Here is a 23,468-nt window from a genome sequence, read left to right as displayed (position 1 = left end):
GAGTTGAAAAAAATGTTTAAAACAACTATTTTTTTAAAAGCCTGAAGCCTCCCTTTTAGGAATTCTAGGCACTGAAAATAGCAGAAAAGACTATTTATGTCTGCGACCATGGCTGCACGGATGTTACTGGCCCAGAGATGGAAAGAAGGTAAACTCCCTACTAGAGAAGAATGGTGTTAGGATATTTCCGTTCCACCTTAAAAGGGAGCAGGATGTTTGTGTCACAGCCTGCGTATTTCCTGTTCACAGGATGTTTCTGTTATGTCTTTGCTTTCGTTCTCTCTCTGCGCCTGAGCATACCGAAGCAGGCAGTCATGTTTTTCTTTGTTCTGACCAACGCTGAATAAATTTGGAAAAATGCTCTCCTGCTGTGCATCTTTTGCTGTGCGAATTCTGCTGATAGAGCGTGCATCAGCTCAGGAATGTGGCAAGCTATTTCTGGAGCTTGTGTCGCTAATTGCTGATACTGCGTGTCTACGGGAGATCGATGGACGTCCGGAGACGACGTGGAGTCATGATGGACTTTATCTCCCTGGCAGTATCCCAACAAATGGAATATGAAGCTAATGGATTATGCTGAAATGGCTAAAAGGACTGGAAGATTCAGGAAGACTAACATTTTAATAAGGAATGGGAAAAATTTATAGCTTATCTTATTTTAAAGATATTGTGAACTGCTAAATCGTTAGCAGGATTGGAATATCACTTGTAGTTCAAGGTTGAATTCTGGACATAATGGAAGAGGTAAAGGACTTGGGGTATCATAAAAAATCATAGCTGTCAACTTTTCCCTTTTCTTGCGAGGAATCCCATTCGGAATAAGGGAATTTCCCTTAAAAAACGTGAAACGTTGACAGTTATGTAAAAGATGCATTAGGAAATGATTCATAATAGGACCCGCAAAGGGGAGGATGGAAGTCCTGGAGATTCCTCGGAATCCTGTTTTTTATGTTTTATGTTTGATATAGCTCTGTAAATTTTTAATTTGAAAAACCAAATAAATAAATTGGTTTTTTTGAAAAACTTCCCAGAACTTCAGGTGTCTTCTAAAAGTCAGATAGTTGCTTATTTCCTTGGCATCTGATGGGAGGGTGTTCCGCAGGGCGGGCGCCACCACCGAGAAGGCCCTCTGCCTGGTTCCCTGTAACCTCACTTCTCGCAATGAGGGAACCGCCAGAAGGCCCTTGGAGCTGGACCTCAGTGTCTGGGAAGAATAATGGGGGTGGAGACATTCCTTCAGGTCTACTGGGCCCCTAAACTGTGAGAAGGGAGGTTACAGGGAACCAGGCAGAGGGCCTTCTTGGTGGTGGCACCCGCCCTGTGGAATATTTTCCCACCAGATGTCAAAGAAATAAACAACTATCTGACTTTTAGAAGACATCTGAAGGCAGCCCTGTTTGGGGAAGTTTTTAATATTTGAGAAATTATTGTACAGCGGTACCTCGGGTTAAGAACTTAATTCGTTCTGGAGGTCTATTCTTAGCCTGAAACTGTTCTTAACCTGAAGCACCACTTTACCTAATGGGGCCTCCTGGTGCTGCTGCGTCGCCACTGCACAATTTCTGTTCTCATCCTGAAGCAAAGTTCTTAACCCGAGGTAATATTTCTGGGTTAGTGGAGTCTGTAACCTGAAGCGTATGTAACCCGAGGTACCACTGTACTTTAATATTTTGTTGGAAGCTGCCCAGAGTGGCTGGGGAAACCCAGCCAGATGGGCGGGGTATAAATATTATTATTATTATTATTATTATTATTATTATTATTATTAAGCTGTGATGATGGTACTGTGCCCTGATGGCTCCTGCAGCCTCGCTGCTTCAAGATGTGGTCAGAACTGAAATCCAGGCTCAGCACAATGCAGCTCAGGGTGTGTTGCGCCTCAACCCTGTTCTCTGCTGCTTTGGCACAGAGCACTCGGTGGAGGCCAGGGATGGATGCAAGTTTGCAGAGTCTGATCCGGGCTTTTCCCCCCATTGGAAAACTTTGCCATCATTTTAGAGTAGAAAGGCCGTCTCCCTTTGCCCACCACACCCCTGCCAAATTCAAACATGGCCGGATCATTTAGAGGAATCAATGTGCACTTGATACGAAAGTTCGGGTTCCTGCTAACGAGATGCATATTTTGACCCAGAAGCAGAAAGCAAAGCCATCAGCCTTGGACTGGGGACTGATTAGCTGCTCAGGAAAGGGGAAGAGTGTTCTTTTGAACGAGTGTGCTTGATTGAAAAAGAAAATCAAGATGGCCCTTTGGAGTAGCCGTAAGCCGCTAATTACCTCCTCTAATGAAACCAAGCTATCCGGGGGTGCTCTGGAGGAAGAGGCATGAAGGACTCGCTTCCACTTCGACACAGTCCCCCGAGACAGAAACTTATGAGATCGGCTCTGCAATCAACCTGCATAATGTGGCTAAGACGGCATAAGCTGCTAATTAGCAATTTTCCAAAACAAAGCTGTTTGAGCTTGTATGAAAGGGCATGGAGGAGGGATTAGCGGGCTGGAGCCTGGAAATTGGAGATTTGTTTGGAGTGCTGTTGGGCGCAGCTGCAGGGAAGGATGCGGAACTGGGGGAAGCTGTGGGACCGAGATGTCTGGGCCCCAGAGCCCGGCTGGATTTGTCAAGAATCGCGAGGAAATGGCTACTTTTTGCGGTGCTCGAGACGTGGCAGTTCAAGAGAGGCGCTTGTGCAACTCAGGGGAGAACATGTGCCTTGCATGCAGAAGGGCCCATTTTCAACCCCCCTGGCATCTGCGGGTGGGGATGGCAGTGAGACCGGGGATGAAATCCTGGAGGGGCTTTGCTGCCAGTCAGTCCAAACAGTACGGAGCAATACAAACCCGTGGTCTGACTCAGGGTAAGGGCTTATCCACATAACAACAGCAACTTGATTACAGTGGTGCCTCGGGTTAAGTACTTAATTTGTTCCGGAGGTCCGTTCTTAACTTGAAACGGTATTAACCTGAAGCACCACTTTAGCTAATGGGGCCTCCTGCTGCTGCCGCACCGCCGGAGCCCAATTTCTGTTCTCATCCTGAAGCAAAGTTCTTAACCTGAAGCACTATTTCTGGGTTAGCGGAGTCTGTAACCTGAAGCGTATGTAACCTGAAGCGTATGTAACCCGAGGTACCACTGTGTTTATACCCCACCCATCTGACTGGGTTTCCCCAGCCACTCTGGGCGGCTCCCAACAGAATACAGAGGTACCTCTGGTTGCGAACAGGATCCATTCCAGAGGCCCGTCTGCAACATGAAAAGAGCGCAACCCGCAGTGGCGCGTCTCTGCACGCCCGGGTTGTGATTTGCCGCTTCTGCGCATGCGTGTGACGTCATTTTGCTCTTCTGCACATGCATGAGCGGCAAAACCCAGAAGTAACCCTTTCCGGTACTTCCGGGTCGCCACGGGACGTAACCTGAAAGAACGTAACATGAAGCGGATGTAACATGAGGTATGACTGTACTAAAAACATGATAAAACATTACAAACTTGTCCCTCTGCTTTCCCCCTGGGAAAACCACACTTTAGCATTCAGTCAGAGGAAATGGGGTTTTCCCCAGATTGCCATATGTTCTGAAAGGTCCGTATAGTTCAAGCTATGGTTTTCCCAGTAGTGATGTATGGAAGTGAGAGCTGGACCATGAAGAAGGCTGATCGCCGAAGAATTGATGCTTTTGAATTCTGGTGCTGGAGGAGACTCTTGAGAGTCCCATGGACTGCAAGAAGATCCAACCTCTCCATTCTGAAGGAAATCAGCCCTGAGTGCTCACTGGAAGGACGGATCCTGAAGCTGAGGCTCCAGTACTTTGGCCACCTCGTGAGAAGAGAAGACTCCCTGGAAAAGGGAGTTGGGAAAGATGGAGGGCACAAGGAGAAGGGGACGACAGAGGACGAGATGGTTGGACAGTGTTCTCGAAGCTACCAGCATGAGTCTGACCAAACTGCGGGAGGCAGTGGAAGACAGGAGTGCCTGGCGTGCTCTGGTCCAAGGGGTCACGAAGAGTTGGACACCACCCAAAGAAAACCACAAATATATGGACTTGTCCTTAGAGGGTTGGCACTGTGGGATAGAAGGCTTCTTGGGTGCAAGGGTGGCGCAGGATGTTTTGCTGGCCATCAGCCTAGATGATTGGAGAAATTCATGGAGGAGAGAGCCGTCAATGGTTGCCAGCTCTCCTTATGTTCTTGAGCCTTGCTCCTAGACCAGGTTCTCCTTTGCATTGAGAAACTGAATTAGCTCCTTTTCTGCTGCTTAGCTGGGTCCATGACCCTGAATTAATAAAGACCCCTTCCATATGCACAGCAAGAGCGTCTGGCTACGCTCTGTGAGTCAGAGGTAGAGATGCTTCTGCACGCCAGTTGCTGAAAAACACAGGAAGGGGCTGTTGCTCTTGTGTTCGAATCCTGCTTGATGGTTTCCCTTGGGTGTATACAGTTGGCCACTATGAGAACAGGACGCTGGGGTAAATGGTCTACTGGCCTGGTCCAACGGGCTCTTCTCACGTTCTTATTCTGGGTGTGTCAGTTCTGCTCAGGGCTGGATTTAGGTTTGATGAGGCCCATAGCTACTGAAGGTAATGGGGCCCTTTATATGTCCAGCTGTCCTTTGTCAACAACAAAATGTCACTGTTTTTGTATTGAATATATGCTATATGGTAATTTATGGACCTAATTTGCCCATGTTGCCGTGCAACCAGTCCATGCAGAATGTAGGCACCCTATACAGCCATACCTCATGTTACAGATGCTTCAGGTTACGTGTTTTTGGGTTGCGGATTGTGGGAAACCCGGAAGTACTGGAACGGGTCAATAATAATAATAATAATAATAATAATAATAAAATTTATTTATATCCCGCCCTCCCCAGCCGAAGCCGGGCTCAGGGCGGCTAACAACAATAAAATAGTACAACGTTCTAAAATCATTCATTATAAAATTAATTCAAATTTCGCCAGGTTTCGCCACTCGTGCATGCGCAGTAGCACTAAATTGTGCTTTGCACATGCACAGAAGTGCCAAATCATGCCGGTGCCTGTGTAGACGCGGCGCTTCAGGATGTGAACACTGTGGGTTGCGGACGTGCCTCCATCACAAATTACGTCCACAACAGGAGGCTCCACTGTAAATAGAAATGAGCAAACCAGTGATATTTCAGAGAGCAGGCGAGCAGGCAGGGCCCATGGCTTACATCATAGGAGCCTACACATCACAAAACACTGTTGCTGTATGTAGGTTTTATTTATCTTCTATTTTGGAAATGTACATCCAGGTTTTTTTTCCTTTAAATTTTTTTTGGGGGCCCCCCAAGAGAGTGGGGCCCTAAGCTAGAGCTTGTTCAGCTTATATGTAAATCCAGCACTGGTTCTGCTTCTTAATTTTTTTTTTTGTGGACAATTTTACAAGTAGAGTTTAATCAGTAACACATAAAATTCATAACTTATTTTTCAATAACATATTTCCCTGCCCTCCTCATGCCTCCCCTTCTTGTATTCCAGTTCAAATTGTTCATCCAGCAAATCCTTATCTCATAGCATTACAGCTAAAAACCTTATTTTCTATCCATCTTCTTAAATTATTGTAACTTATACTTTTACTTATATACAAAAAAGAACTATTTTTTCATATTCTTTTATACCATTACAGCTGATAACCCCTTAATTTCAATCCAACACCTGGTTCTGCTTCTTAAACCAAAGTCACATTTTAGTCCTCCGTTGGAGTTCTCATCTCTACTCTGAATTCTTTGCAGGTTGTCAACACTGGCTGCTGTTGACACATCCTCCTTGAGAGAGAACCGTGATGCTGATGGTGCCAGACAACTGCTTCAGGGACTGAGGATTCCCTGCCTTCAATATTTGCAACACCGACAGGTGGGGGGTGGGGGCCACTGCCTGCCTTGTTTGAAGGCTTCTGTTTGCTTGTTTTCTTATCCAACAGGTCTCATCTGTTCTACCAGATTCTTCTTTATTTATTTCGGGGCTCTCACCGCCTCCATTTCTTCCCCTTCTATTTGCCAGGAGGTGATGGGACCGGTGGCCATGATCTTCGTTTTTTGATGTTGAGCTTCAGACCACATTTTGCGCTCTCCTCTTTAAAAGGTTATAAATCACTAAATAGATTTAATTTGATTTTGGAATCAGTGCGCAATGAATTGTTGCTGTTTCGAATTGTATGGTGCTATTATCTGCCTTAGTGGGTTGTGGAAACCACTAATTTTTTTTGGGGGGGATGCTTTTTAATAGGGTAGGGGGCATTGGGGGCAAAGTTTACGGTACCAAGGGGGAAGTAATCTCCAAAAGTTTGGGAACCACTGCTTTCAATATGTAAAGAAATAGATTCAACGTCGAACAGCTGGACTCTGCATTCTCTACTGATGCGCCAGCCAGGAAGGGCCAAACTACACAACACTCCTTGGGTCACCTTTTTAAAATCAATCAATAAAATAAAATACACCGGCTAGGAATAAGAGCCCTTTCCACCACCCACAACCTTACTAAACTTATCCTCGGCATTTGCAAGTTTCTTTTTCTGTTAATACTTGCAAATTCCTCACCTTTGCACAGGTCGTTGGGCACAGATAGCCTTCAACCACCGTAAATGTCAGGGTGTCCTGACTGCTCGCTTTAGTAAACAGAGTCATGGTGTTGACAGCTGCTTAATTTTTCTTGCTTTGTTGCTTTCCGGAGCCAGGAGGGAGTTTTCCCAAGCCACCCACCCCCCAGTCAGTTTGCTGTCATTTTCAGGAGTGGCACCTAGCCTCCTCATATGCTGCCATCCCATAGCTGAAGAACCCCAATGAAGAATGATCGCAGCGTTGGGGACGTGTTAGTTTAGAGAAAAGGCAGGGAAGCAGCGGCATGATAGAAGATTATAAGATCATGCACGGCTTGGAGAAAGTGGAAAGATAAAAAGTTTATCTCTGTCTCTCAAAACACTAGAACTTCTGGGCTTCCAAAAAGCTGAGTGTTGGAAAATTTAGGACAGGTAAAACAAAGCCTTTCTTTATGCAGCACGTTAATGCACTCTGGAACTCACTGCCACATGAGGCATTGTTAGCCACCAACGGCAACGGCCAACGTGGAGAAGAGGGCTATTGATGGGAACCAGTCACAATGGCTCTGCTCTGATTATCATCTTCCAAAGCAACTACTCTAAACTTAAAAATGAAAAGCGTAATGTTGGCGGTCAACAAAAGAGGTTTAAAGACTCTCTCAAGGCAAATTTTAAAAAATGTAGTATAAACACCAACAATTGGGAATCACTGGCCTGTGAGCGCTTCAGTTGGAGAACAGCCTTGACCAAAGGTGTCATGGGCTTTGAAGATGCTCAAACTCAGGATACAAGGGAGAAACATGCTAGGAGGAAGGCACACTTGGCAAACCCTCACTGTGATCAACTCCTGCCCGGAAACCTCCCTTCCGTCAGCAATTGTGCTGCAGCATTCTGCAGTATCTGCAGCTTCTGGATCATGCAAAAGAGAAGCCCCACACAGAGTACATTGCAGCAGTCCAGTATTGAGATTGATGGACCAATGGTCTGATCACAAAGCAGCTCCTTTTGGTTCTTTCTTCTTGCTACTTGTGGCATCAAAGGAATCTGCACATGCCTAAAACAGCTCTTGAAGGGGTGTCTGCTTGCAGTGGTAAATGTTTAATCAGAGATACTGAGTGGAAAAGAAAGCCATGGCGTCCAGGATTTTGACTTCATTTTAATATAGCAGAACACCAGCAGAAACAGGCCCCCAGGAGGGGAAAGGAAGTATGTGTGGGATTGAGTGTGGGTATGTATGAATATTTTTAAGGATTGTATGAAATGAATGTTTGTTTGTATATTCATAATATATATGTATTAATGTTGAATTATTTTAATAAAATAAATATTTAAAAAAATTAAAAAGAAAAAAAGAAAGCCATGGTGTCCAGGATTTTGACTTCATCTTAATATAGCAGAACACCAGCAGCAACAGGCTCCCAGGAGATTTTTCTTACGTGTTTAAAATAACAGAGCCTAGGGCTTGCCAGTCAGAAGGTCAGTGGTTCGAATCCCCGCGACAGGGTGAGCTCCTGTTGCTCAGTCCCAGCTCCTGCCAACTTAGCAGTTCGAAAGCACGTCAGAGTGCAAGTAGATAAATAGGTACCGCTCCGGCAGGAAGGTAAACGGTGTTTCCGTGCGCTACTCTGGTTCGCCAGAAGCAGCTTAGTCATGCTGGCCACATGACCCAGAAGCTGTACGTTGGCTCCCTCGGCCAATAAAGCGAGATCAGCGCCACAACCCCAGAGTCAGCCATGACTGGACCTAACAGTCGGGGGTCCCTTTACCTTTTGCAGCTTGACTCAGTGCTTCAGACTCTACTTTTCAATCCAAAGTTTCCAAGCCAAAGGACTCTCTTCGTTACCGATTCAAATCCCAATGGACATATAGGACAGAAGAATTTAACAAGTGTGAGCATGTGCGCGAGAGAGAGAATTCAAACGAAAGTCTCTCTTTTGACGGAACTGCTGCTTTCTTTATCAAAAGGTCCACGGCAGGAGGCTCTGTGCAGAAACAAGCTGTGAGAGTTGCTACAGGTCGGAAGGTCAGCGCCGATGGATGAATAAGGGTCCAGATTAATAACTCAAAGCAGGGTGGAAATGATCAAAAGGGAGGTGAGATAAAGAGCGATCCTGGGAACGTGAAAAGTGCAGGAGAAGCACGAGCAACAGGAACATAGTTAAGAGAGATCTCCTGCTGGGGGAGAAGAAAGGAACAGCGATACACCAAAGGAGCAGAAATCAAGCAATGACATTATTAGGACATCACCCCAGGAGGAGAAGAAGAGGGCGTCTGTATTTCCTGACAGAGTGACACAGTAAGAGACCTCTTGAGCAGAGTCCTGCAGCCAACATGATCCCCGCTCTTTTAATAAAATCATGGATTCTTCAACATCAACTTCGTTGGACTGGTCATGTTTTTTGGATGCCTGATTATCATCTTCCAAAGCAACTACAGTGGTACCTCGGGTTACAGACGCTTCAGATTACAGACCCTTCAGGCTACAGACTCCGCTGACCCAGAAATAGTACCTCAGGTTAAGAACTTTGCTTCAGGATGAGAACAGAAATTGTGCAGTGGCAGTGCAATGGCAGCAGGAGGCCCCATTAGCTAGAGTGGTACCTCAGGTTAAGAACAGTTTCAGGTTAAGAACGGACCTCCGGAACGAATTAAGTTCTTAACCCGAGGCACCACTGTACTCTATTCCGAACTTAAAAATGGAAAGTGTAATGCTGGTGGTCAACAAAAGAGGTTTAAAGACAGTCTCAAGGCAAATCTTAAAAAATGTAGTATAAACACCGACAACTGGCAACTGGGAAACACTGGCCTGCGAGTGTTCCAGTTGGAGAACAGCCTTTACCAAAGGTGTCATGGGCTTTGAAGACACTCAAACTCAGGACGCAAGGGAGAAATGTGCTAAGAGGAAGGCACGCTTGGCAAATCCACAACGTGATCAACTTTCACCCAGAAACCAATGTTCCCACTGTGTTTTTTTTCCCATAAAATATTTATTGAAGTTTTCAAAAGAATTTAAAAAAAACAAAAAAAACAAAACACACACACACAAAAAAAACCAAAAGCAAACATATATCTTTCATTAACATTTTTCCTTGACTTCCCCACATCTCCTCTTCTTGTATTCCAATTCAATTTTTAGTTCAACAAGTTCCTATCCCCAAATTTTACCTTATTATATTTAAATCCTTTTGTTTAACCAATTTTGACATAAATCTCAATCTTGATACATCAAATCTTATTCTTAATACCTTTTTCTAAAGTCGACCCCAATCCCATTTCACGATTTCCCCATTTTAATCTAAAATATCAAAACAGATTATTTACAAAAAAGAATATATTTATACCGCCTTTGGATACCCAAAACCCCACTCCCCACTTTTCCCGGTTTCAATCCCCAACCAATGTCCATCAATCCATCTGGTATCAGCCTGGTGATCTCACATCCGAGGCCCTTAAATCTCTCTCCTTTCCTCTCTGCCGGTTTTTTTGATAGTCCTTTATGTTAAACGCCAGATCTCGGAGAAGCTCTGTCCCCATAAGGTCCATACTTCTTCCTGCCAGGCCACCATATTTAAAATTGTAATCCAAATCTTGTTTTTTACTTCTTTTAAGACCAAATGTCCCAAAAACTCCTGCTTCCACTTTGGTCAAATTTATCTTTCCCTTTAAATTCATCTTTACAGGCCTCTGGCCTGCCAGGTCTCCATATTTATGATTGTAATCCAAATCTTGTTTTTTGCTTCTTTCTTTAATCCTCTGCTGCATTATAGCTCCTCCTTCCTTTCCCTCTAAGTTGTCATATGTAGCTTCTTCAAATTTCTCAAGTTCCTTTTCTTGTTCAGCTGCAAGAGTTTTTAGTTCAAGGGCACAGTCTTTTTGTTCTGGTACAGAGACTTGAGTCAAGTCCCTTCCAATTTCCACAGGTTTGTTTGCTTTTTCATTCAATATTATGACATTTTTAGCCAAAACAATGCTTTGTTCATGAAGTTTTCCCAGGCTTCGAAATATCTTCTCGAGTGCCGTCTGTATTTTTCCACTTACAGCCATTCTGTAATGTCCCAGAGCCCCCTCTAGGGGAGTGCTGGTTACTTAGTTTTCCTTCCAGTTGTAAATCCAAAAGTCCTTTATTTTCCTTGGTTTTCGACAATTTGTTACCTATATGTAACAAATATAACCAGCCGAGGCAATAGAAACAAAGTTCTCTCTCTTTTTTTTTCCCTCTCAGCTTTGACAGCTAATTTGACAGCTGTCAAAGTCTTTTAAATCTCTCCAACAGGCTCCCTCGCGGATCGCTCCCAGGTCCTGGGGGAGGGGTATCAATCCACTTTCAAAATTAATTCTTATCCTCCAGCACATTCACTTATACTGCCAAAACGTGAAATTAGTTACTTTTGACTTCCCACAAAGAAAATGATCTTTTCAACCTTAGTTATCTAGTCCTTGCTTTAAAATGTTTACAAAAGGGGGAGACGGACTTCCTCTTTACGCCTTCCCCGCTCGTGCCGAATCAAAAAAGGGTGATTTTTAATGTCCAATTTCCGTAATACTCACGGGTTGTTACTTTTAGTCCAAATTTCAAAGGAAGAAGTCAGCGCTCTCCAACCATGGCATGCGGCTTCGCTTCGCGGAGACGGGTAGACAGCTCTCAGCTCCGCGCCACTCACCCCCGGTATGTTCCGGAGCCTTTAAAAAGGCTCCTTTGCAGCGGGGGGGGGACGCAAATGGAGCCCGCCGAGCCTTCAGTTCACAGGCTTCCCCGCCTGTGATTTTTTTCGGGTCCCCGCTTCGCCGTAGCGGTAGAACCCTAGCTCCACGAAGCAGATTTCCTCCGGAGATCGGAGGAAATCCGCCATTACAGTTGCTGGCGCTGACCGGAAGTCTCCCAATGTTCCCACTGTGGAAGGACGTGTGGATCCAGAATTGGCCTCCACAGTCACTTACGGACTCATTGTTAAAACCGTGTTCATGGAAGACAATCTTACACAGCTACGAGTTATCGCCAAAGAAGAAGAAGGAACCATAGAGTTGGAAGGGACCCTGAGAGTCATCTAGTCCAACCCTCTGCAATGCAGGAATCTCAACCGCTTAAAAACCTCAAATGAAGAACAGTCGACTGCATCCCAAGGGAGACAGTTGCACAGTTGAAAAGCACTTGCTGTCAGAAAGCTCTTCCTGATGCTTAATTGGAATCTCCATTCTTGTAACTTGAAGCCAAGGGTTCAGGTCCTCCCCTTCAGATCAGGAGAAAACAAGCTTGCTCCATCCTCCATGTGACACTCCTTCAGACAGCTGAAGCACCTCTTACCTCCTCTCAGTTTCCTCTCCGTATAGATATGCAGACAGTTAAGAGTACATTGAGGGATGTGGGTGGCGCTGTAGGTTAAACCACAGAGCCTAGGACTTGCTGATCAGAAATTCAACTGTTCGAATCCCCGCGACGGGGTGAGCTCCCGTTGCTCTGTCCCTGCTCCTGCTAACCTAGCAGTTCAAAAGCACATCAAAGTGCAAGTAGATAAATAGGTCCCACTCCGGCGGGAAGGTAAACGGCATTTCCGTGCACTGCTCTGGTTTCACCAGAAGCGGCTTAATCATGCTGGCCACATGACCCGGAAAAACTGTCTGCGGACAAAGGTCGGCTCCCTCGGCCAGTAAAGCGAGATGAGCGCCATAACCCCAGAGTTGTCCACGACTGGACCGAACGGTCAGGGGTCCTTTTACCTTTAAGAGTACATCACCCACAATGCTCAACCAATGTTTGCTTTTGTTTATTATTTGCTTTTGACATATTTTTAACTTTTTATTATTTCACCGCCCTGTTTTATGTTTTCCTCTTGTTGTAAACCACTGCGGTACATTTTATGACACTTGTTTAGTCGTTTAGTCGTGCCCAACTCTTCTTGAGCCCATGGACCAGATCACGCCAGGCACTCCTGTCTTCCACTGCCTCTTGCAGTTTGGTCAAACTCACGCTGGTAACTTCGAGAACACTGTCCCACCATCTCGTCCTCTGTCGTCCCCTTCTCCTTGTGCCCTCCATCTTTCCCAACATCAGGGTCTTTTCCAAGGAGTCTTCTCTTCTCATGAGGTGGCCAAAGTATTGGAGCCTCAGCTTCAGGATCTGTCCTTCCAGTGAGCACTCAAGGTTGATTTCCTTCAGAATGGATCGGTTTGATCTTCTTGCAGTCCATGGGACTCTCAAGAGTCTCCTCCAGCACCATAATTCAAAAGCATCCATTATTCGGCGATCAGCCATCTTTGTTTCCATGAGAACAATAATCGTGTCTTCTTGTCTGAGTTCAGATCAAATCTCTACATGTTCTGATGACATATCTAACCATGTGCTATGATTCTATAATAGCAAGCTGCTGCCTGATTCTTGGTTTTGCTTTATTGAATTTTGATTACTTAAAGTTGAAGAGGGGAGAAATAAGGGTGCTGGAGTGAGTTGTCGCAGATGGAAGCTATTATGACTCCGGAGTCCAAGAAAAAAATGAAATCCGGAATGAAGATTTCTCTTCTCCAAGCAAAGAGGTTCCTACAGACCTTCTCAGCTGTGAAGCTCCAAGCTTCTCCAATCAATTTGGAAGTCATAACCTGTGTCGGCACAATTAATTAAATTGTTATACATCACTTCGCAAATACCTCCGGGAAGGAGGGCTTCCTCGCTCCTGTACACAGAGCGAGGCTTCTTCTTCCAAGGTGCTGGTGTTAATCAATAGTTGCTCTGATCCCAATATTGGCTTTAGATGAGAGCTCCTTCCTTGGTGGCCCCCTAGGGGAGCTGCTCTCCGCGATCCTGATTACCGTTAACAAAACAAGGCCGTTTGCTCATCAAGTCGCGGCACCCCAAGAGCGAGAGAAGGTGAGCGGCGCTCAATACGTCTATACTGCCGTCTTCCGTCGGTTGGCTATAGCTATGCCATTCCGTGAGAGGAGTGATTTCTCCTAGTGCAACAGAACTTTGCTTCTGCTGTGGATGCTTGAGCTGAGATTCCTGCATTGCAGGTGATTGGACTAGATGGCCCTTGGGGGTCCCTGTCAACTCCACAGCTCTATGATTCCACGATTCCCCTCCCTCTCTTCCCCTCGCCCCACCCCAACTTTAAGGAGACGGTGGGAGCACAAAGGGTGCAGGTGTAGGAGAGGGAAGGAAGGTCTGTTGCTCGAGAGGAAGCTGTTCCACTTGAGCAGTGGACCAGAAGATCATGAGAAGAGCACCTGCAGGATCAGGCCAATGGCCCACCTGGCTCAGCATACTGTCCTCTCAGTGGCTTGTGGGAAGCTCGAAAGCTGCTGTTCGTTTGGGGCATGCAAATTAGATAGGTTCACGTTAAAATGCAAAATGGATGGCTTTCCTTCCTCATCTCCAGCAACAAAATTCCTACCTAACCCCCCCCCCCCCACACACACATCACATGCCATACTGCAGATTTCCTTAGCCATTCCTAACACACAGGAGCGTATCGTGGGTTGCCAGGTCCCGGGGCAGGGCAAGCGTTGCACCAGCAGTGGTCAGTCTCTTTGCCGGCCAGCATCTAATCAAGGGAGCCTCTCCTTGCAAACCAGCTCCAGTCTGGGAGCAGAGATAAGGCAGAGAAACGGGGTGCCGGGATTGCCGTTGTGTCGCCTCCCCCTCCTGTCCTTGCAACACGCAGGGCTCCGGCAGTGCTTTCCCCCCTTCCACTTCCTCCCTCCTCCCTCCCTCTCGGCTGGCTCAGGGACAGGGCATGTGCGGGCATCCCAAGGTGGCTTGCCTCCCTGTGGCTTCGGCCTCAATGAGGGACCCAGTCATGGGGGCACCTGGTTGCATCCCCCACTTCAGAAATTTGCACCTGGTGCCACGGTCCCCAGCTCCCCATGCTACGCCACTGCCAATACAGTACCAGGATGTCTTCCCTCTTACTTCCCCATGCTCCCTTGCACTCATCTTGGCTTCTAGAGGCAACCCCTTGCCACTTGTTGCTGCCCCATAAAAAGTTCCACAATGGGAAAATTCACCGCAAGTATTTTTTTGGGTGGGGGGAGAATGCGGTGTCACATTCTAAACAGATGTCCCTCTTGCACTCTCCAAAATGAACAGTGGAACAGTGACTATGATAAAAACTATAATCACTTCCAAAGCGGCTGTTTTTGGCAGTCCTGATGGCCTTTGGATGGACAATGAATCTTCCCAACTTTGTTGAATGCTCATTGGACAAGCTAGCACCATCCCTGGCATTGCCCTAATACTCCAAAAGTCTCTTCCGTCAGGCTGTTCTCTGTTGGGGAAGCACGTAGCCTCAAAGCAGGCTGGGTTTTCTCAGAAGGCCTCATAAGTGTTTCGAGGCAAATCCTTTCCCCAAGCCGCGGATGCTATAAACAATATTTTCTATGCAGCGCCAACGTGAAATGATTGCATATAAACTCTGGACGGAAACCCCGGCAATAACTTACCTCTTGTCCTTTTGGATATTGTGGTTTGATAAGGTACATGATGTAAACATCTGATTATATTGTGCCTGGTGGCATTTTTATGCGCTAGGTGTCGTCCCCGAGGATGGTAAAAGTGGATGGCTGAAATTGCTTTTGGACACGGCTCCACGCTGCAGTGATGGTTTTGCGCTCATCAGCATGGATGCGAGGAGTGGGAAGGGGGAACAGAGGGCTCAGGCACACTTCTCTTTTGCCCCCCTCTTTCCAAGCACAGGTCCAAATTTAAAGGTCCGAGCCCTCCTTCTCCCCCGTGAAAACCAACTCTCTAAAGCTGAAGTGCAACAAATGGCAGTTTGGGTTTTCTGTCGGTTGCTGTTTGCTCCAATTTAGCTATAAAGATCACATTATCGTGGGGAAAGCTCTGTGACAAAAAGGGCACTTGGTCATGGAAAGGTTAGTGTGGATATGCCCAGAGACAGGCTGAAACTCCAGAGCAGGAGCGCCGCAAGGGGTGGGGGTGTGGGTGCCCTGGGTGTCATGCCTGGGGGGGGTGACAAATCTCCCCGGGCATATCAGTGTGGCATCACTCCCCCCCCCCCGGGCAGATGGATTTTCGCAATTGGCGTGATTGGCGTTGGGAAAATCCACCCACTGATCGTGCAAATATGCCGGGCGTATTTGCTTGATCGGCGGGCTGTGCTGGCACCCCCAGGAGGATCAGCGCGCGCCCAGGTGCACGTCATGTTTGCCGCTCCAGGTGCCCACGCGGTTTCCTCCATCACTGCTCCAGAGGTCTTCACTGTTGCATCTCACGCTTTGCTCTCTCTCTGTTTGTTTGTGTTTAAGCCTATTCAGGACAATGGGCACAATCCACTGGAAAGATCTCCTGCACAACCCACAAGAATGAATGGAATCTGTGCAACAGCCTCACCCCGGTTTTGCCCAGGCCCCATTAATTTCAGTGGGTCTTGGGTGGGAGAACAATCCCAGGAGATTGTGTTCAACGTGTTTGAGGAGGAAGCTTCCCTCGTAAAAACACAGTAAGAGTCTTCCTGGGTCAAGCCAAGGGCCCGTCTACTCCAGCATCCTGTTCTCACAGTGGCCAACAAATAATCCCAAAGGGAAACCAGCAAGCAGGATTCAAGCACAAGAGCTCTCCCTCGCTTTCCAGCAAGCGTCACTCAGAAGCATTGGCGCCTCCAACTCTGGAGAGTCCCCATGGCTAGCAGCCATTGTTAGTCCTCCATGGAAGTGAGAGCTGGACCATAAAGAAGGCTGATCGCCGAAGAATTGATGCTTTTGAATTCTGGTGCTGGAGGCGACTCTTGAGAGTCCCATGGACTGCAAGAAGATCAAACCTCTCCATTCTGAAGGAAATCAGCCCCGAGTGCTCACTGGAAGGACAGATCCTGAAGCTGAGGCTCCAAGACTTTGGCCACCTCATGAGGAGAGAAGACTCCCTGGAAAAGACCCTGATGTTGGGAAAGATGGAGGGCACAAGGAGAAGGGGGTGACAGAGGACAGGATGGTGGGACAGTGTTCTCGAAGCTACCAGCATGAGTTTGACCAAACTGCAGGAGACAGTGGAAGACAGGAGTGCCTGGCGTGCTCTGGTCCAGGGGGTCACGAAGAGTCGGACACGACTAAATGACTAAACAACAAACAACAACTTTTGAAGCCATCCAAGTTGGTTGTCATCGCCGCCTTCTGTGGCAGGGAGTTCCACAATATAACCATGGAGCACAAGTGTGACCCCAGACCAGGAATACATAGGCTGTGTGAATCCAGCATCCTTTGAAAAGCACCAAGATCATTATTGCAGCACAAGCTTTTGCGAACAACACTATTATTACTGTTACCTTTGGTGTGGTCGCTTCACATCTCTCAAGAAAGAAGGGATGCATCTCAAAGGGAATAAAGGGTTGATGATCTGCTTAGTGAGGATGGTGAGAATTTAGGGCCATTATTCTCTGTGGGGTTTTTTAGAGAGATGTCAGCAGAGGATGCGCATGTTGTGATTCCTGCACTGTGGGAGGCTGGACCAGATGGCACTTCCAGCTCTGCAGTTCTATGATTTTTCCAATCTTGAAAAAGGTGGTATCAGGGAAAAGCAAGTCCACTCTTGTCTATGAAAGCTCCTGCTGCTCCAGTGAATTTGTCAGTCATTAATGTCTTTAATTTTCAGACATTTTCTTTACTGTGACTCTTTCTAGATCGTGTGTGTGTGTGTGTGTATGTGTGTGTCAGGGCACTTGCTTCTGTAAAAGCTCCAATTTTCAGCCATTAAACAAGATCACTTTGCAGAGGAAAGAGGGTGATGATGAAGTAAATTGCTCAATTTGCGCAAGCGTGTGCGCGCGCGCGCACACACACACACACACACAAATCCATCCTTCCAGCCATGTGTAAAGTGGCTGTTTAATAGCAGCAACTGGAACAAATAACATGAATGGCTTCACTTCCAACAGGAATGTACTATTTTTGCCAATTTCATGAGAGTCTTCGGGCCAAGCTACATATTACACTGGAATGCAGCACTTAAGCTCAAAAGAGACATTGTGGAGTTGAAAAAGGCTTAGAAATGGTTAACTGAATGGAGTGCCTCTTCTGCAAAGAAGGGTTGCAGCGCTGGGGATTTTTAGTTTAGAGAAATGGCAAGTAAGGGGGGACATGATAGACGTTTCTAAAATTCTGCATGGCCTGGAGAAAGTGGGGAGACAAAAGTTCTCCACTCTCCAATGCAGCTGAATATTGGGAGATCCAGGAGAGGTAAAAGGAAGGACTTCACCATGCAGTGCGTAGTTTATCTGTGGAGCTCCCTCCCACAGGAAGCAGCAATGAATAGAAGAAGAAGAAGAGTTTGGACTTGATATCCTGCTTTATCACTACCCGAAGGAGTCTCAAAGCGCCTAACATTCTCCTTTCCCTTCCTCCCCCACAACAAACACTCTGTGAGGTGAGTGGGGCTGAGAGACTTCAAAGAAGTGTGACTGGCCCAAGGTCACCCAGCAGCTGCAGGTGGAGGAGCGGGGAAGCGAACCCGGTTCACCAGATTACGAGTCCACCGCTCTGAACCACTACACCACACTGGCCACCAACCTAGATGGCTTTAAAGAGCCAGGGCCTTTTTGGCCTGGTGGAAATCTCTCCCACAAGAGACTAGGGCCCTGCGGGATTTGACATCTTTCAACAGGGCCTGCAAGATGGAGCTGTTTCTGCAAGGCCTTTGGCCAAGGGTCAGTCTGACCTATTTTACTTTGTACAAGAACAAGCATGAAGGAAGCCTCCCAGCCTGTTCACAGGTCCTTATATGATCAGTGAAAACAGTTGATCCTGGCAAGTATTAACCGCTCTCAATCTTCATCTGATAACTGCCATTTGTCCAGATTTTAATTAGTCTGAATTAATTTTAAGATGGATTTTAATTACGGTATTTTTTGCTCTATAAGACTTACTTTTTCCCTCCTAAAAAGTAAGGGGAAATGTGTGTGCGTCTTATGGAGCGAATGCAGGCTGCGCAGCTATCCCAGAAGCCAGAACAGCAAGAGGGATTGCTGCTTTCACTGCACAGAGATCCCTCTTGCTGTTCTGGCTTCTGAGATTCAGAATATTTTTTTCTTGTTTTCCTCCTCCAAAAACTAGGTGCGTCTTGTGGTCTGGTGCGTCTTATAGAGCAAAAAAATATGATAATTGATGTCTGTTTTTATGCATATGGTGTTGTTTTTATGATGTTTAGCTGTTCTAAGCCCAGCCTTGGCCGGGGAGGGTGGGATACAAATAAAAATTATTATTATAATTATTATAATTATTATAATTATTATTATTATTATTAGACAATTACATGGGAGAGGAGAGGATTGTTGATGGCTCCTAGCCAGGATGGCCAAGCTCTGCCTCCACAGTCAAGGCAGCAGCACTTCTGTATATGAGATGCTGTGAGCCAGAGGAGGGGACAATTGCTCTTGTGCTTGGATCCTGCTTGCTGGTCCCGCCCCCCAGCCATCTGGTTGGCCACTGAGAGAACAGGTTGCTGGACTAGATGGGCCAGTGGCCTGATTCTGCAGGCTCTTCTTATTTAGATGTTCTTATTTAGTTTAACTGCAATAATTTCTAAAATTCAAAATTAAAATTTGGAATTTTAATGCGTGCAACTTGCCATCCTTTTCAGGCTGAACCTGAGGTGCCGCAATCCTTGCTTCTTAACAGGTTTCCGACAGCCACTTGAACACATGGGAAACGGTGAAACTGCAACTCTCCCCAAATGTATCTAGGTGAGACTGCAAAAACCACAGCACTGTGATTTTTTTGTGCTGTGATCTCCGGGCACAATGTAGCTGCTGCAAAATGGTGACTTGCAAAAATAAAAATAAAAAGTAATAAGAAAGTTGCAAATGTAAAACTTCAGAAATACGTGTGTGCACAGAAGTCTTGGCAAAGCCAGAGACTGCAACTTCTGTCTTTGCATTTGGAGGGGAAGAAACACCCTCTCATCTTATATAGACTCACACATTTTACAAGAAACCAATTATGGCATTCTAAGATAAGATACCGCATTCTATTTATAGCCCACCACAGAGTCATCGCAGACCGAATCTTACATAATTGCTTCCCAAAAAAGAAGTGGAGTGCCTTAATAAGGTGTTCTGCAGGATCCTCATCTGCCTTCAGAAATAACCCTGAACTCAGTCATGCAAGCACACCTCCTCACTGAGCAAAAAACCCTCCCCATGTAACACCTCCACATTCTTTCACATAATAGCAGCCAGATTTCATAATCTTTACTTTGATGCTTTTTTTCTGATTGCCACGCTAAAAGCAGGTGACTGGGATTCTATAGAAAGCCATTTTCCTCACCCTGAGAGAAAAAAGTGCAGCGCCAGACCAAGAACCTAAACATATTATCCACAAAATGCAATATTAAAAAATGGGGTCAGTGTGGCACCTCCCAAAGGCCTTTAAGGAGCCATTGAAACTTCCAATTCCTTCTGTTTAGACATGAAGAGTGATCAGCAGTCAAAGACCCCCCAGAGCCGGACTCTGTAGAGACCATCACCCAAACACCTGCAAGCAGCAGATATCCCTCTAAATAATATTGGATGGAGGCAAATAGCTCAGTTGGTTAGAGCATGGTGCTGGCAATGTCAAGGTTGCAAGTTTGATCCCCGTAAGGGGCAGCTGCATAATCCTGCATTGCAGGGGGTTGAACTAGATGATTCTCTGGGTCCCTTTCAATTCAATGATTCTATGAGCTAAAGCTTCTGGAAAAGAAGAAAAAACACACCTCAATTTATCCTGCCTTATGGAACAAACCCATCTTAAACAAAACAGGATCCGATCCACAAAAGTTGTCGCTATAAAGCTGTGAAAGGCACAACAGATTAAGAAGGTGACATCTCTAGAATTTTATTACACTAAACTGGATCACAAAACCACAAAACTGTAGAGTTGGAAGAGACCCAAACGGTCATATAGTGAAATCTCCTGCAATGCAATGTATCCAATGTATCTTTTAAACAACAACAACAACACACTGTGACTTGGGAGAGGGGTATGTTTTGAACTCAATATTTCATTACTAAAGAGCCTTCCCCAATCATACAAGGGTTAAGAACACCCATCGCATTGTCAAAGGTGACCATCACCTTCTGTTCTCCAAGATACCCAAAGCCACCTCTTTTGGCTTGCCTTGTGCCAACTACACAATACAGTTGTGAGTTTGTGGGGCCAGTTTGAAGGATGCCCCAACTTACTTCCAATTCTTGGGGTCCTGTACCCAGTGAGGGTTAGAATCTAAATAACGGGTTCAACTCCTACCAAACCACCAGACATGTTTCTTTGCAAAACGACGACCTTAGCTGGCCACTCAAGTGTCTTCATCAGCATCCCAATAGGATGGTTCAGGTTGCAAGAGCTACAACTGACGGTGCCTTCCAGGCTAATGGGGGGGGGGCTTTCCTCCACCCACCTCACCTGTCTGCTAGGTAGGAGAACAAGAGCCAGAGAGGTGTGTGTATGAACTGAACCAGAAGAAGGCTGGAAGCTGGAGACACAGACTTGCTTGCTCTGTGCTGGATCCAAAACTGTGACTAATGGCGAAGCAAGATCCTATGCTCAGGTTGTGTTTATGTGTAAATAAAACCACACATCCCAAAGACATTGCCGTCGCTGGTGATCTTCACTCCAAGGAAACAGAGCCCAGGTAACTGCCTGGAACCCCCAGAGTCCCTCTCCACTGGGAGATTGGGGTACATGCAACAATACTGATTTACCCCGCACCCAAGACATCGTTGTTGGGTAAAGCTGAACCCCTGACAACAAAGGAGAAGCCACAAAACTCTCACACAAAACTGTATCATGAAGCAGGTTCCCAAACCTACCCCCAAGACTCTGTGGAGCTCAGGAAAACCTCGGGCGCTTAGCACCAACAGCGGGTGGTTCCAGAGACAAGACCTGGCCCAGAAACGCAATCCAGACTCATTTTTACAAAACCAGGGGGCAGGGGAGGGTGTGGACTTACACTGCACTATGAGCTGCACCAGGGCTTCCCTTGGCTTGACGTTAAATCCATTGTACTGGCTGGTCTGACACCTGTAAGTCCCCGTCATCTCCCTCGAGACGTTGACGATCCTCAGGATCCCATCGTAGCTCTCCATCTGCATAGTTCCATCGGGCATGGGGACCTCCTTGTCCGCCCTGGACCAGAGGATGATCGGCTTGGGCTTCCCGGTCACCTGGCACTGCAGCTCAACCGTGTCTCCTTCCCTGGTCACCAAGGGCGACTTTTCTTGCGGGACAGTCAGGTTGGGTGGAACTTCAAATGGGGGCAAAGGGGTGGGAGAGAGAAAAGGGAAGAAAGAGAGAGGGGGGCAAAAAAGCGATGATTAGTACTTTGAAGTTCTCTGCATATGATGCAAGCATAGGATTGCTCTGTCTGTCAGGGCTTACAGCATATATATATATACATATATATATATGTTGTTGTTTAGTTATATATGTTGTTGTTTAGTTATTTAGTAGTGTCCGACTCTTCGTGACCCCCTGGACCAGAGCACACCAGGCACTTCTGTCTTCCACTGTCCCTTGCAGTTTGGTCAAACTCGGTGTTCGAGAACACTGTCCAACCATCTCATCCTCTGTCATCAGATAGATAGATAGATATAGATATAGATATAGATATAGATATAGATATAGATATAGATATAGATGATATAGATATAGATATAGATATAGATATAAATATGGTTGAAACTGTGCAAATTAAATGCAGGGGGGAAGCTCTTTTGCACCAGGTGACCCAAGTGGAGTCCATGCAAAAAGTTTTTAATCTCTCTGCCTTGCTTGTTAGGCTAGGGATGGTCTTGTGGATAGTTGGATGGCCCTGTGAGATCCCGTGAGAGCACCACAGAGCCTTGCCCAATATGCAAAGCAGAGAACTTTTAGTTGGGGGGGGGGGTAAAGCCTGGTTGGCGCACCAGCTCCAGAAGTCAGGAATGCATATATGGGGGCAGTTCCAAGGAGGCCGTTTGAATATATGCATTTTTGCATATCCACACCATCCCCAGAACGTAACATCCATGAAAGATGCCATTGTACGGAAATTATCTGGGCTTCTGAGAATTTCACATGAAGCAGGACAAAGAGGGGAAAACTCCCCCTTGCAGTAGACCAACCACTGTGCAGTCCATCTCCCTCAATGTCTGCTGCTCACAGCACCAGAAGTGTGGGAAATTAGCAGCCAAATCTAACAATGCATATTCTTGCTAGTTAGCATAAGAAGGGGTTAAGGCCACAGAGCCGTATTGCTGATGGGCAGAGACTCAGACCATAGAAATGTAATTGGTAGAGAGGGCTCTGCGTGATGTCATTTCCCCTCCTCTCTTGAGCAGGAAGAATCAAAGAAGTATTTCCTGTTCCTTTCCTCTCTCTTTCTCTTTGACCAGCAATGGGAGCAGACATGGATCCTACTATTGCATCTCAACCACACGCCTCAGGTCTGTTTATGCGGTAAAGATTTTCCCTTCATTTATTTCACTGCTGTTGCTGCTGAGAACAAATGCAGGACTATGAGTAAATAAATCATATTTTAAACTACTTCTCAGCCTGTTGTCTGCATCTTTGTTAAGCAGGGGAAGAAAAGGGGGAGGCAGCTTGCTTCTCAGCTGGACTTAATTCGCAACCTGTTCCTATATGCTTTCCATTTTTCCGCTAAGGATCAGACTTTAAACTCTTCTCAGTGTATGTTCAACCCACAAACGTTGGCACCTGGAGGGATAAATTGCCATTCATATATCCTCTCCTACGTATTAATACATATCCCACAAGAAGTAGATAAAAAGAAGTGAAAAAAATAACTTACGTTTCCATTAAAACAGGTATTTGTTTTGCAGGCACAATAATATTGAAAGGTGTTTAAAAAGTTTTAGAAATGATTGGAGGATGGATGGATGGTTGGAGGTTGGATGGCGGCTAACAGATTGAGGTTGAATCCTGACAAGACAGAAGTATTGTTTTTGG

The 23,468-nt window shown here is 46.1% G+C and overlaps 1 protein-coding gene across 2 annotated transcripts in view; it reads right to left on the bottom strand.

Annotated features, from left to right (window-relative positions):
- MDGA2 (MAM domain containing glycosylphosphatidylinositol anchor 2) overlaps window positions 1–23,468 on the bottom strand; it is a 386,993-nt gene that overhangs the window by 90,285 nt on the left and 273,240 nt on the right. For both annotated transcript variants that reach the window (XM_083612013.1, XM_083612014.1), the window contains exon 8: window positions 21,472–21,765. In XM_083612013.1, coding sequence (XP_083468139.1) covers window positions 21,472–21,765 — 294 coding nt within the window. The remainder of the gene's footprint in view (window positions 1–21,471; window positions 21,766–23,468) is intronic.

This window comes from Podarcis filfolensis, assembly GCF_964270895.1.
Source record: "Podarcis filfolensis genome assembly, chromosome: 1".
Lineage (NCBI taxonomy): Eukaryota > Metazoa > Chordata > Lepidosauria > Squamata > Lacertidae > Podarcis > Podarcis filfolensis.
This window is presented reverse-complemented; position numbering and strand designations above follow the sequence as displayed.